General features: G+C 41.3%; 1 protein-coding gene across 1 annotated transcript in view; it reads right to left on the bottom strand.

Moving 5' to 3' along the window:
* The window catches only part of ngfrb (nerve growth factor receptor b), a 68,263-nt gene extending 52,437 nt beyond the window's left edge, over positions 1-15,826 (bottom strand). The window contains exons 1-2 of the mRNA XM_024387193.2: positions 15,386-15,826; positions 7,913-8,054 (exon numbers count right to left, since the gene is read on the bottom strand). Of these exons, the coding sequence (XP_024242961.2) occupies positions 7,913-8,054; positions 15,386-15,421 (178 nt within the window). The 5' untranslated portion in view covers positions 15,422-15,826. The remainder of the gene's footprint in view (positions 1-7,912; positions 8,055-15,385) is intronic.
* Positions 15,827-16,250: the final 424 nt, after the last annotated feature.

The raw sequence follows: 16,250 nt of genomic DNA, 5'->3' as shown, positions 1-16,250 counted from the left end.
GACACAGCAGTCTGGTGGCCTAAAGCAGGGGAGAACGACTGCCCCCTTGCATTGAGGAGTTCAAGTTGAAAGCCGATCGTGGTACTGCAGGCATTGCTTCCAGAAAACAGGATGCCCCATTATAGTGAATGGGAAAATGGTGATCTTCATTGTCAATATTTGTTGATATAAAAAAAAAATTGTAACCCAATTATGGTACCAATGATTAATTATATTTCACCAGATGTATGTCCTGGAACCGATGACTTTAAAATCACACACAGATGAAATTATAAGGATCATTTAGTTGCTAATGGAAGCCTGCAGTAGCTCGGTTGGCCTTCAAATTGAGATACTCCATGAGAGGGGGCGGCACTGAGCTAGCCTGCAACATCACTTCCTAGAGTAGCTCAAACTGCACATGCAATGTTTCCAAAAACTCATCCATGTAGCAAGATGGCGACACGTTGAAATGACACACATTATCAAATGCGCCACTGAGCATTCTCATAAGAAACAATGGGGTGACGTCATGGATAGCTTCGTCCATATTTTTTTGTCTATGGCCAAAAGAGCACAACATTGTCATGCGTATATGCGATCATTAACATGGATGAGACAGGCCTTTTAAACCTCTTAAGGATCGTACCCTTTTTTTTCTCCAATTTTCACCTAAAATGACAAACCCAAATCCTGAAATAAGGATATGCAGATTCTTGATACCATTTGAAAAGAAACACTTTGAAGTTTGTGGAAATGTGAAGTTAATGTAGGAGAATATAACACATTAGATCTGGTAAAAGATAATACAAAGAAAAAAACATGATTTTTTAAAATTATTTTTGAAATCAAGAGAAAAGCCACAATGTATTAATCCATTTTAGGCACAATTTAGATTTTGGCTGCTAGATGGCAGAAGTGTATGTGCAAAGTTTTATGCTGATCCAATGAACCATTGTATTTCTGTTCAAAATGTTGCATCAAGTCTGCCCAAATGTGCCTAAATGGCTTATTAATACATTTTCAAGTTCATAACTGTGCACTCTCCTCAAACAATAGCATGTTATTATTTCACTGTAATAGCTACTGTAAATTGGCAAGTGCAGTTAGATTAACAAGAATTTAAGCTTCATGCCCATATCAGTTATGTCTATGTCCTTGGAAATGTTCTTGTTACTTACAACCTCATGCTAATCACATTAGAACATGTTAGCTCTACCGATCCTGTAGAGGTTAAATAACCAACCTGCATAGGAGTTGAACTACTGTTTAAAGGTTAAGGTGATGGTGGTAAGAAAGACAAAGAGGGCAAGAGCAAGGCAGGGGTCAAGAGAAGGGAGGAAAACAACTTACAGGGTGTGGTATATTGGGCCTGTCAGATTGATTAACAGCTGGAAGCTGTTAATCAGGTTAGCTGTTCAGCATCTCTGGACCAGAGGAATGGTAAGGTCAGGTTCGTTTTTTTCAAGGAAAGCACACCTGTTCTGGGGCCAGTTTGCTTTCTCTGGGCTGATTATGGTGAAGGTTAAGCTTGGGGGTCAGGAAAACAGATCCTAGATCAGTACATGCCTTTGGGGGTGAGTTCCTCCCTATAGATGGGGCAAGAAAATGTGTTCCAGGAAATGGAACGCTTTGAGTTGGCTGTGATTGACAAGTGGAGGAACAAATGGCTTTGATGAATGAAGTGCTGCTTCAAAGCCCACAATCAGTAGTATTTCCCAATCATGGTCCTGAGGACCTAAAGTGGTGCACATTTTGGTTGAAGCCCAGCAATATATCTTATTCAACTTGATAATTAAGTTGGATAAGGTGTCTTAGGGCTTAGATAGAACAATGTGCTCCATTCCCCTTGCATAAAGTTTTGGCCATATGAAATAGTAGTTTAATACTCATATGTATCTATACATACATTACTGTATGTCTACCGGTACCGGTACTCCTTGTATATAGATAAATATATATATTATTTGTGTTACTATTACCTTTTAAATGTTTAACACATTTTTCTTACTTTTTAACTCTGCATTGTTTGGAAAAGGCTCGTAAGTAAGCATTTCACGGTAAAGTCTGAAACCTGTTGTATTATGTCTGATTCAAGTTCAATATTATGTGAATATAAACAAATATGGTTTGAATTGAGTTTTAAATTGAAGCAAAATGTACTAATGCGATAAGCTTCAATCAGTCATGTGATTTAATCATTCATCTGACAGGCATCACATTATTTATCTTCTTTTTACGTTTTCTGTATGAGTCACTAAACTTGTGTAGTCCCGTGATGAATTTGGGTCTTTGCGACTCAATGCCTTTCAAGTCCAGACAAGACAGGCACAACACAACACACAAAATAAATGTTGTACTTCGTATGCAACCAGACCAGAAAGCAACAAACCCCCCAAAATTAAGATATTTTCCTTAACGAAATACCTTGTTCTTGGAATCAAAAACAAATGTGTGGAAAGCCCTGAAATCCTTTAAAGTCTATAGCATGTGTTTATATTACCAAAAAAGGAATTTGAAAAAGTAGAACCAGAGAAGCACTCACTTTGCATCCCAAATGGCACCCTATTCCCTATATAGAGAACTACTTTAGACCAGGGCCCATTTGGGACGCAACCCTGATATTATTTCTCTGAGAAGCAACATGACCACTTAAAGTAACCTAACTCATGTCATGAGTTGCATTATGGTCTTACAGAAATAGATGTACATAATTTCCCAGAAACTACCCATGAATAAATTACAAAGTGCAGACCAATCCTGTCCTCCTCATCCTTAAAACCTAAAAACACTCTTATGACCCTGTCTGTGTGTCTGTCTGCCCTGTGGATTCTACTGTATATCTCTCTGGCTCACACACAGACAGAGATACAGACAGAGACACAGACAGAGACATGCACACACTCACACACACTGGAAAGATTAGTGCTGACTTGACAGGGTGGCCCTGACCAGCCATGGGATTCACACACAAATATGGCCAGAGAGGACTCTGGGAACCCGACAGGAACTGGCCCATAACCAGGGCATTTGAAACGCAGCCCCAAACTCAACTAGGACCTCCTGACCTCGAACAAGTCTGACACGCAATAAGTCAGGGGAAGAAGTTAAATATGGGCTCATCCTACATGGGAGACGGGTCCGTCATTTTAGTAGATGTAGAACATTCTCATTTTGGAGCTTCTGATCCAAGAAACTAGTCTGGTCCCAGTTCTGCTGGCATGTTTGGCAAGACAATGAGTGATAAGCATGATAGCACAAACATATCTGGGACCAGGCTACCAAGTAACAGTCTCAAACTCTTTTTTCTTTTATTGGCCTATTATTTTCCTATCATGCCAACCTGGTCTCGGGGCAATTCGTAGGATTTGGTATTTAAATTGACACCCTCCATTACATTACGTTATTAATTGAATAGTGATCGTACATTATCATATGAATTAGATAACTTATAGTATCATACATCTTACCTGTTCGTACAATAGCATACGAATTGGATGAAGTAATTTATTAAACATTTTGGAGGACATATATTATTATATGTATTACTCAGTGATGGGTTAGAAGCAGAGTGTTGGCCTCCCGAGTGGCAGACCCGGGTTCCACTTTGCCAGATGATTACATGGCCCATCAACTTGTTAAGCATAAACAGCACGTCTTCTTATCTAAACTTAAGAGGTTAAGAGGTTAAGATGTTATGCAAGGTTATAATGTCTTGTCTATTTTTTTTGTTTATTTTCATGTTTTACAGCCTCAAAGCCCTGGAGCTTGGTGTTGTCGTTGCCAATGAGCGTTCAGACTCAGTCGGGAGCAGGTTTCAGCTGCGGCGCATTGCTGACACCCTTCCTCACAGAGATGGTCTGCCTGTACAAGCACCCACCAAAACGTATATATTTTATTTGAAGATCTGAGAGTTTTGCGATGAAGAGGGCATGGACATCATATGCCCTGTGCCAAAGTCAAGGGCAAGAAACAGGCTTTCCCGAATATATATATTCCCTGGTTCATGTGGGGTGTAGACGACGCAGGTCGTCACTGGGGGTGAGTTTCCAGTTACCCGGACTATCTGCACTGCCTCTATGCGCATTCACATGACTCACGCACACCACTGCTATCGTTAATGACATTGTTCTTTGACATACTGTACATGATTTTGTTCTGTCTCTACTGGCATTGACACTTTTTGTTCTTGTTTTTTTTTATTGACACGGTTGGATTCTAGCTTGAAATGTACCTATTCATGTTGCCATACTAAAACGTATTGATATATTTACATGTATAAGGAATGTACAGTTGTAGTTGGAAGTTTACACTTAGGTTGGAGTCATTAAAACTCATTTTTCAAACACTCCACAAATGTCTTGTTAACAAACTATAGTCTTGGCAAGTCGGTTAGGACATCTACTTTGTGCATGACACACAAAACAAAATCCAACAATTGTTTACAGACAGATTATTTCACTTATAATTCACTGTATCACAATTGCAGTGGGTCAGAAGTGTACATACACTAACTTGACTGTGCCTTTAAAAAGCTTGGAAAATTCCAGAAAATTATGTCATGGCTTTAGAAGCTTCTGATTGACATAATTTGAGTCAATTGGAGGTGTACCTGTGGATGTATTTCAATGACTATCTACGAACTCAGTGCCTCTTTGCTTGACATCAAGGGAAAATCAAAAGAAATCCGCCAAGACCTCCACAAGTCTGGTTCATCCAGCAATTTCAAAATGACTGAAGGTATCACGTTAATCTGTACAAACAATAGTATGCAAGAATAAACACCATGGGACCACGCAGCCATCATACCGCTCAGGAAGGAGACGAGTTCTGTCTCCTAGAGATTAACTTACTTTGGTGCAAAAAGTGCAAATCAATCCCAGAACAACAGCAAAGGACCGTGTGAAGATGCTGGAGGAAACAGGTACAAAAGTATCTATATCCACAGTAAAAACGAGTCCTATATCGACATAACCTGAAAGGCCGCTCAGCAATGAAGAATCCACTGGTCCATAACTGCCATAAAAAAAGCCAGACTAGGGTTTGCAACTGCACATGGAGACAAAGATCGTACTTTTTGGAGGAATGTCCTTTGGTCTAATGATACAAAAATAGAACTGTTTGGCCATCGTTATGTTTGGAGGAAAAAGGGGGAGTCTTGCAAGCCAAAGAGCACCATCCCATCCGTGAAGCACGGGGGTGGCAGCATCATGTTGTGGGGGTGCTTTGCTGCAGGAGGGACTGGTGCACTTCACAAAATAGATGGCATCATGAGGAGGAAATTATGTGGATATATTGAAGCAACATCTCCAGACATCAGTCAGCAAGTTAAAGCTTGGTCGCAAATGGGTCTTCCAAATGAACAATGACCCCAAGCAAACTTCCAAAGTTGTGGCAAAGTGGCTTAAGGACAGCAAAGTCAAAGTATTGGAGTGGCCATCACAAAGCCCTGACTTCAATCCCATAAAACATTTGAGGGCAGAACTGAAAAAGCGTGTGCGAGCAAGGAGGCCTACAAACCTGACTCAGTTACAGCAGCTCTGTCAGGACGAATGGGTCAAAATTCAGCCAACTTTTTGTGTGAAGCTTGTGAAAAGGTACCCGAAATGTTTGACCCAAGTTAAACAATTTAAAGGCAATGCTACCAAATACTAATTGAATGTATGTAAACTTCTGGCCCACTAGGAATGTGATGAAAGAAATGAAAGCTGAAATAAATAATTCTCTCTGCTATTCTTCTGACATTTCACATTCTTAAAATAAAGTGGTGATCCTAACTGACCTAAGACAGGGATTTTTTTTACAATGATTAAATGTCAGGAATTGTGAAAAACTGAGTTTAAATGCATTTGGCTAAGGTGTATGTAAACCTCCGACTTCAACTGTATATGTTTGGGGTCAATAAATGGTGTGTAGGAACTCTGGGTATTGAAAGTTACTGAGAGGAAGTGCAGAAAGTTCATATTCTGTTGAAATATATTCATGATCCTAAGGAGAGAGGCAAAGGGCAACAGTCTAGTTACAATTCCTGATAAGGAAGGCCAGTTTCTGAGGAACTCGGACCATGAGAGATGTGGACCTCAACTCGGGATAAGATCAGCAGTTGAAGATAGAAGACACTGCGGGGAGGTGGGCCATAGGGGCTCACCCCGATGACCATCTGATTATAGTCCTATCTCACACACACATTTCCACACCCATGAGAGTCCTGGGACTTAGGCAGGGCCATGATAATACCAGTAAGAGGAACCTACTGTGTCTCTGCCTAACACCAGAGAAGGATTAGTTATCTTAGACATGCAAGGAGATGACTCCGCCTCGTTGTAAGCTATAAATATGTGCTTGAGTGACTTGTATGTTGTGTTTGCAGCTCAAGCACCCATTGAGTTGAATCAACTTGGTTTGAGCTTTTCCCAGATGTCCGTTCGAGTTTGTTCAGAACCTAACACTTTTATATTGACACTTCCTATTTTTGATTTTGCTACTATGCAAGTAACTATTTCACTGTACCGTTTACACCTTCTGCATCCTGTGCATCTGACAAATATACTTTGATTTGATATAGTGTGTGTTTCCCAGAGACAGTAATGTGAAGAACAACATGACCTACACCAAAGTCAGATTAGGATATAGGCCAATAACTAGATAAAGTGTACTTTTACCTTGAGTTTTTCTTACGGAAGGCTGGTTGTTTACTACACTACCTTACTCACTTTGTTTAGCACATGGCCTCAGGCCTTAAAGAGATGGGTGGGGCTATGCATAAGAGGGTGTGAACAATGCTGAATGAGTAGGAACAAAGAGGTGTAAAAACCAAACCACAACTTTTCAAGGGCCATTTCTCAAATGTGGGGTTACAAGTTGATCAACTTTCAAAGTAACTTTGCTTTTTTTATTGCAGCGTACGATATACCATTTTGAAGCTCTGACTCTGTACTTTTATCCAACGTCAAAAAACACAATTTAAAATGTTGGAACATAAGACCGAAAAAGGGGTCTTATTTGTTCGGGGAGGACACATTTGTTATTGTTTTTGTTTTGAGAAAATTAGCATCCAGCATCCAGGTAAAGAAAATATAGTACATACTCTTCTGTCATAGCTGTGGGAAGTAGGGGTGCAGAGCGTGTTGCAGCACCCCTGAATCAAAAAATAAAAAATAATAATAATAAATATTGATGAATAAAAAAGTAGTGCAAGAGGAGTGCACTTGGGACTTCACTATTCCTGTATTAGCGGACCAACATAGCCACCTGTAGCACGGGCAAACAAGGGCACGTGGAGAGGGCACTGTCTTTGGCACTCATAAGTACAGTATGTATTCACTCAAAAGTATGTCTTGACTAGAAAAGTGTTTACTCGGTCTAGTGTACAGCATAATTACTGTTGGGAAGTTGGGAATCCGTGATAACAGAACTCACTGTTCATCTGGGCCCATATTCATAAAACGTCTCAGAGGAGTGCTGATCTAGGATCAGGCCCTCCCTGTCCATATAATTGTATTCATTATGATCTAAAAGGCTAAACTGATCCTAGATCAGCACTACTTAGCTTCTTCTCTTCGCTTTATGAATACCGGCCAAGACTTACTTCATGTCCAATACAGCAGTACTGTGTGTACTGAACTGAACTGTACTGTACTGTACTATGGACAATAAGTACAGTGGGGTATTGCTATGAGGAGGTCATAACCCTTAGGTGACCACATCACAATGTAATGAATGTCCAGACATTTATGGCTGAAGGGGGTGTAATCTGTAAATCACTATCAAGGCATGTGTGTGTGTGTGTGTGTGTGTGTGTGTGTGTGTGTGTGTGTGTGTGTGTGTGTGTGTGTGTGTGTGTGTGTGTGTGTGTGTGTGTGTGTGTGTCTGTGTGTGTGTGTGTGTGTCTGTGTGTGTGTGTGTGCGTGTGCGTGTGTGTGTGTGTACTCACTGTCGAGGCATGGGGCACAGACAGTCTGTGTTGCTCCACATGGCTTGATGACTCCCTCCCCGGGCTGGCACTGCTTGCAGCACTCCCCAGTGGTGGTGAACTTACCTGAGCTACAGGCCTCCTTATTGGCTAGAGCTCCGACCTGTCAATCAACAGAAAGACACAGATGAGGAGGTTTGATCAAAAAACTAAGTACGAACAACAATAACAACAGACACATGGAAAGGCCAAACACACGCACACACACACAAATGAAGGGAGAACACATGAGAGCTCACTGTAGACTCTAGAGCCATGAATGTGTACTTATAACACTTATAGAACACACACAAAGGCAAGGGAATGCACTGGTGGTTAATGTGTGTGTGTGTGTGTGTGTGTGTGTGTGTGTGTGTGTGTGTGTGTGTGTGTGTGTGTGTGTGTGTGTGTGTGTGTGTGTGTGTGTGTGTGTGTGTGTGTCTGTGTGTGTGTCTGTGTGTCTGTGTGGGGAGTTGTTTGTGTGTGTGTGGGGGAGTTGTGTGTCTGTGTGTCTGTGTGTCTGTGGGGGAGTTGTTTGTGTGTGTGTTAGCACACTCCATACGACCCTTAATCTCCAAAGTAAATCTTCAAAAAGAAAAGCAAAATGCATTTTGACAGTAATGCTAATGAGAGCTGACAAGAGAGCTCTCTCTTTAGCCCTTATGAAGGTAGCATGTTATGGTTCCGTACTTCCTCTTTCGATACAAGGAATTAGCCGAAATTGTAACTTTTTGAAGAAATCTTTTTCGCTTGCTTCACTGTCCGTGCACCTTGGTTTGAAAGCAAGGTAGCATGTAGCAATAGCATTTTTTAAATTTGCATGGTTCCTAGGATTTAGCTTTTCCCTCAAAGAAATTGGTTTCAAACCATGGACCACAATTGGTGGGAGAGTACTGTCTCCATTTGTTTGAGCTGATTCTATGAATGCTGTGTATACTGGTGTCAGAAGTGGGATCCTGTATGGAAAATATTCTAGGCTATTTAAAATTATTATTATTGCTAAAATAGAATGAACAAACTCATGTGTGAGCAACTTTATGCAATGTTAAAACAGGAGTAGAGAGGATTCTGGGTCCTCTGGAGTGAAGTTTCCCTTTCTCCTCCCCCAATACGAACTTTCACCATTAGTAGGACAATGTAAAACTGACGCAGGATCAGTGTATATGGGAAACTTCACCCTAAACTATACTGGGGTATGCATGGTACGCAGAGTGATGTTGTCGACGGAAATCCAACGTACTCAGGTGTGGAATGTCACTGACAAGAGAGCTGCTCTAAAAAGACAGCAAATGTCCCCTCAGGCTTTTTGAGTTACTTACATTGATAACTGGTTTCATTTTTTTCATGATATGCTATTTGAACCAGTTTGTGTGTGGACACACACACACACACACACACACACACACACACACACACACACACACACACACACACACACACACACACACACACACACACACACACACCACGACTGAGGGGACATTTGCTGTCTTTTTAGAGCAGCTCTCTTGTCAGTGACATTGTGTGTGTGTATCCACACCAATTTACATACCCAATGCATTCTCCCTTCAGGAAAAAGGTTGTCCGTTTCAGACTCTTCCCCTCTCCCTTGCTCCTCCTCTTCTCCTCCTACCCCTCTCCTTTCAGTCCCTTGACCATTTCATTCCGTGCCCCATCCACCTCTAAGTCCCTGCTAGTCCCATTTAAACCCTCAGAGCTCAAGTCCACTGTGATGTGGTAACACTTGAGTTGACGGACAGATTACTTTGGAACAATTGACAGTTTCTTGAGTTTTGCTCAACATTCTATAGCGGGGTATTGAAAAATATATTACTTACATTGATAACAGGTTTTATTTTTGCGTGATATGCTATTGGAGCAAGTTTTGCAATGCAAATGTTTTAGTTTACTTGTTAACCTGTAGTTGAAGGTAGTCATATTACCGGTATGTATAAAAACCACAATTGGACTTGCCAAAAATGTTCACAGTTCACGTTTATTGTCACTGAGCAATTTCCTCTTAGATAGGCCAGCTGCAAGGCCAGAATTGGCTATATTGTAAACATTTATGAAATCAAAAATGTGCTTCATGGTCTAAATTTAAGGTTAGGGTTAGGCATTATTGTCAGCAGTGTGGTTAAGGTTCGGGTTAGGGTTTGGGTTAGGTTTAAAATCTGATTTTGTGGCTGTGCCAGCTAGTGACCACTCTGTAAAACTGCCTCGAGAACAAGATTTAAGATGAAAAATGTTAACCTGCTCAATCTACTTGGCTGTGTCTCATATGGCATGTGCTACTTTTGACCACTATAGGGTATAGGGTGTCATTTGGGAAGCAGCCCTTGCTTCTTCTGATTCAAGATTTCTTATAGCCTCAGGAATGGGTGTAGTACAACATGTTTCAATGGCCAAAAAGTACAGAAAGTCACACAAAGTAATTGTGCGCTCAGTTGGATTGGTGGAAAATTAGCTATTAGCAATTAGAAAATGCCAAAGGATACCTGGTTCATGACACAAGTGAGTCATTGCTTGACTTCGCATATAGTTCCATTAGTTTATCATTTATTGTTGTGTTTTTTTTTTTATCAAGTCAGTTATCCCTGGAGAGTCAAGAGCACAGGTTGATCACAAGGCTTGGAACGGAAAGTGTGGAACTCGAGGCTGTTCTCTGTCCCTCTCTCTCTCACACACACGCACAAACGAACACACGCATACAGTATGCACACACACGTACACTGATGCCCACACAAGTCTGCCAACCACACACACATCAAATTATTTTTTAGGGAACAAAACTTGAACGTTCCACCAAGCTACTATTTGAGTACATTTTCACTTGGATGCACTTAACCTTTCAACCTCAGCCTGTCAACAGCTGTTAAGCCATTAGACATTGACTACATCTACTACTAGGACAACAGTAGCTATTCCGGTAAAGCTGGCTTTAATTTAAAGGTAGCTACTCTCTGAGCCTTTATCAAATAACGACGACAAAGACAAGTGCTTTTAAATGTCAGGTAAATAATTTCTTCGTTTTGGGAGCGGTTTGGGCATGTCAGTGTCGGTAATATGACAAATGTATGGGCTGTGTCCCAAATGGCACCCTATTCCCTATATGGTGCACTACATTTGGCCAGAGACTTAGGGGGTTCTGATCAAAAGTATTGCACAATGTAAGGAATAGGGTGCCATTTGGGATAACCGATGCTGAATCATCCTCTCTAAATGAGAAAGGGAACAAAAGAGAGAGGGAAAGAGGAGTGAAAGGGACTTAAACTCATATCAGTATTGCATGCGCCGAGGAAGCAGTGGAGGCAGCCTGGTCTCAAAGACTAAACGTAACATCCAGGACACTCAAATTAGTATTATGTTAATTTTGGTATGGTTATTAAGGCACAAACTAAAGGAGGGTGGTTGGTCGGGCGGTCGTATAAGGCAAACAATCCAACGGTTGTGTTTGAATCTCATCACGGACTACTTTGGCATTTGAGCTATTTAGCAACTACTTACTACATTTAAGCTACTTTGCAACTACTTGGCATGTTAGCTAACACTTCCCTAACCCTAACCTTAACCCCTAACTCCTAAACCCAACCTTAACCCTAACCTAGCTCACGTTAGCCAGCTTGCTAATGTTAGCCACAACAAATTTGAATTATTTGTAACATATAATACGTATTGCATATTCGTAACATATTGTAGTAATTGCAATTCGTAACATATCATACGAATTGTATACTGAACAAAAATCTAAACGCAACATGCAACAATTTCAAACACTTTACTGAGTTACAGTTCATATAAGGAAATCAGTCAATTTAAATAAATAAATTAGGCCCTAATCTATGGATTTCACATGACTGGGCAGGGGTGCAGCTATGGGTGGGCCTGGGAATGCATAGGCCGACTCACTTGGCAGCCAGGCTCACCCTATTGGGAGCCAGGCCCAGGCCCAGCCAATCAGAATTAGTTTTTTTCCCCACAAAAGGGCTATATTACAGACAGAAAACTGCACATTTTAAAGTGGCCTTTTATTGTCCCCAGCCCAAGGTGCACATATGTAATGATCATGCCGTTCAATCAGCTTCTTGATATGCCATACCTGTCAGGTGGATGGAATATCTTGGCAAAGGAGAAATGCTCACTAACAGAAATTTGCTAGAAATATTTTGGGTGTATGGAAATGTCTGGGATTTTTTATTTCAGTTCAAGAAACATGGGACCAACACTTATATTTTTGTTTAGTGTAATTCATAACATATCATATGAATTGGATGATGGACAGCCACGAATGAATACAAACAATACGAAACATAACGTGTCATACTAAATGAAGGGAGACAGCTTTACTTATTACTATGTTACGTTTACCCCTGAGTTCAGGTTGGTGGAGGATACACATGCACTGGCCTGCACGCACACACAATGCACAAACTGTGTGTACCAGTCGACACTGGACATAAATTAGTGATGGAGTGCCTGTTCCAGGTGTAGTTTGGTCAAATAACCTTTATTCACAAAATAACTGTAGCCAAAAGAGTAGAGAGTAAAACCTGGTGTCAGAGCATTTAGTATTATCCGAGACACTCCATTCAGAATTATATGTTACATTTCGTATGGTATGTACCAGTTTGTGGATGTCCATCACCCATTTCGTATGATATGTTACAAATTACAATTAGTATTAAATGTTACGAATTTGAAAAACGTACAATATGTTATGACTTTTCAAGTGTAAAATATGTTACGAATTTGCTAAACGTATGATATGTTACAAATTCTAGCTAGATTGGCTAGGTGCCAAAAAATTGGATAGCTGGCTAACATTAGCTAGCTGGCTAACATTAGCTAGGCTTGGGGTTAGGATTAAGTTTAGGAGTTAGTTAAAGGGTTAAGGTTTGGGTTAGGGGAAGGATTAGCTAAAAAAAGGTTAAGTTAGGGTTAGGGGAAAGGTTAGCTAAAAGGGTTAAGGTTAGGGTTAAGAATAGGGGAAGGGTTAGCTAACATGCTAAGTAAACTCAACAAAAAAATAAACATACCTTTTTCAGGACCCTGTCTTTCAAAGATAATTCGTAAAAATCCAAATAACTTCACAGATCTTCATTGTAAAGAGTTTAAACATTTTTCCCCATGCTTGTTCAATGAACCATAAACAATTAATGAACATGCACCTATGGAACGGTTGTTAAGACACTAAGAGCTTACAGACGGTAGGCAATTAAGGTCACAGTTATGAAAACTTAGGACACTAAAGAGGCCTTTCTACTGACTCTGAAAAACACCAAAATAAAGATGCCCAGGGTCCCTGCTCATCTGCATGCACGTGCCTTATGCACGCTGCAAGGAGGCATGAGGACTGCAGATCTGGCAAGGGCAAAAAATTACAATGTCCGTACTGTGAGACGCCTAAGACAGCGCTACAGGGAGACAGGATGGACAGCTGAACGTCCTCGCAGTGGCAGACCACGTATAACAACACCTGCACAGGATCGGTACATCCGAACATCACACCTACGGGATAGGTACAGGATGGCAACAACAATTGCCTGAGTTACACCAGGAACGCACAATCCCTTCATCAGGGATTATAGGCTGAGAGAGGCTGTACTGAGGGCTTGTAGGCCTGTTGTAAGGCAGGTCCTCACCAGACATCACCGGCAACAACATTGCCTGGCCCAGACAGGACTGGCAAAAAGTGCTCGTCACTGACAAGTCGCAGCTTTGTCTCACCAGGGGTGATGGTCGGATTCGCGTTTATCATCGAAGGAATGAGTGTTACACCGAGGCCTGTACTCTGGAGCGGGATCGATTTGGAGGTGGAGGGTCCGTCATGGTCTGGGGAGGTGTGTCACAGCATCATCGGTCTGAGCTTGTTGTCATTGCAGTCAATCTCAATGCTGTACGTTACAGGGAAGACATCCTCCTCCCTCATGTCATACCTTTCCTGCAGGCTCATCCTGACATGACACTCCAGCATGACAATGCCACCAGCCATACTGATGTTCTGTGTGAGATTTCCTACAAGACAGGCATGTCACTGTTCTGCCATGACCAGCGAAGAGCCTGGATCTCAATCCCATTGAGCACGTCTGGGACCTGTTGGATCGGAAGGTGAGGGCTAGGGCCATTCCCCCCAGAAATTTCCAGGAACTTCCAGGTGCCTTGGTGGAAGAGTTGGGTAACATCTCACAGCAAGAACTGGCAAATCTGGTGCAGTCCATGAGGAGATACACTGCAGTACTTAATGCAGCTGGTGGCCACACCAGATACTGACTGTTACTTTGGATTTTGACCCCCTCCCCCCCTTTGTTCAGGGAGACATTATTCAATTTCTGTTAGTCACATGTCTGTGGAACTTGTTCAGTTTATGTCTCAGTTGTTGAATGTTGTTATGTTCATACAAATATTTACACATGTTAAGTTTGCTGAAAATAAATGTAGTTGACAGTGAGAGGACGTTTCTTTTATTGCTGAGTTTAGTTGCAAGTAAACAAAAACAAAACAAAAGTAGTAAGTAGATGAAAAGTTGCTAATTAAATAAAATGCTGAAGTTGTCCGTGAAGAGATTCAAACTCACAACCTTCGGGTTGCTAGACGTGTTGCGTTACATGCCCATCCGTCCACCCCACCATTAAGTAACCATCTGTCGTACGTAACCATACCAAATGTAACCTAACATACTTATTTGAGTGTCTATAATGTAATCGAGACGGATGTTGTTTCCAAGGTTCGCAGCTATACGTTGTGCATAAATGGAACGGGAAAATTAATATGCAGGATGAAACTGTGTATAGGCTATAATATATGCCATTTAGCAGACGCTTTAATCCAAAAGCGAAAGTCATGCGTGCATACATTTTACGTATGGTCAATTGATAGTCCCTGCTCAATATGGTCAATTGATAGACCCTGATCCGAATACACTTCATAATTACGTTGATATCATGTTAAATGGTTACTTTACGTGCGTGGTGGATCTGCGAAGAGGGTTGTCTCCAAATAGGCGAACAATAGGACGATGGGGTGGGTTTGACAGAGTGAATGAGGTTATTTCCAGAGTATTGGATGAAAGAGTCTATGAATGAGATAGACTCACGTAGTGCGTGTTAAAGTGTATGAATGAACAAACTTTAACATGTACTACAAGATGAAATTACTTCACCAAAGAAGCCTGTAGAAATCACAACTCGTAGCCTGGCACTCTAGCCTGGCACTCTAGCCTGGCACTCTAGCCTGGCACTCTAGCCTGGCACTCTAGCCTGCACTCTAGCCTGGGCTACACCGTCCTACCTGGATGCGCAAGTGGCCTAGCCTACACCGTCCTACCTGGATGCGCAAGTGACAGTGCTGTCGCACATACAGCGGCGTGAATATGCACGAGGTAGTTCAAACAACTTAATAAAAAATTGACCATGCAAAAACACAAGATGAATGTTACAGAAGTATATTGACACCTACCGCTCCGAGTAGAACTGTTAAGAACAGAGTACGCATTCTGAATCCCCGTCACTTCTTCGAAATGTATGTGTTTTTCCAATATGTCAACGGACTGACGAGAAAAGCACTAAAAAATAAGAACATCATTTATTTCGCGGGTAAAGTATACATAATGCCCATGCATAAAAATATACGTCTCTATTTTATCCTCATACGTCTCGTCCGGCTCCAATTCTCTTATGTTTCCGAAGTCTCCAAAATAACTGAGTCAGTCCATGTATTGGAGTCACTGTATAATAATTATCCTCAGCAAGCAACCTGCAGAGATTTACTCATGCAGTAGCATATGTTGCGGGGCAGTCCGGGCGCACTTGCGAGAGAACAGCCCACAGCGCGGAACAGAGAGATGTACAACTGATAGGAAGTATATTCTCGCTCCAGTGCAGCTTCTCATATGACAGCTGTGCTTGTTTTATGGACTAAGGGCACGCCCACTACTCCAACATACACTTTCTGTTTTTTTTGCTTTTACAAAACAACAAACCTGGAACTTTTCACCGCCCTTTCCCTTCCAGCGGCCCCGTGGCATCTCTGCAAATGCGGCTATTTACATATTTATTGTCTGATTAGATTACCGCCCATAAGTAAATAATTACAGGCTTGTGACTCCATTTTCCCAAATAGTCTATGCCAATTTACTATTGCCAATTGCGTAACAAATTAAAGTTTAGGTCATTCAGTGCAGAGACAACTTTATCATAGGGGAATTGACATACTACGGTTATAGACTACTGTAGTGTAGGCTTACCAATTGTGACATTATTTATCGCCTTTATTCAGGCTGTACCTTTGTGATTGATGTTATAACAGGCACTTGTGTCTTGCC

This window comes from Oncorhynchus tshawytscha, linkage group LG24 (genome assembly GCF_018296145.1).
Source record: "Oncorhynchus tshawytscha isolate Ot180627B linkage group LG24, Otsh_v2.0, whole genome shotgun sequence".
Lineage (NCBI taxonomy): Eukaryota > Metazoa > Chordata > Actinopteri > Salmoniformes > Salmonidae > Oncorhynchus > Oncorhynchus tshawytscha.
Note: the sequence above shows the minus strand (reverse complement) of the source record. Positions and strands in the feature narration are given on the sequence as shown.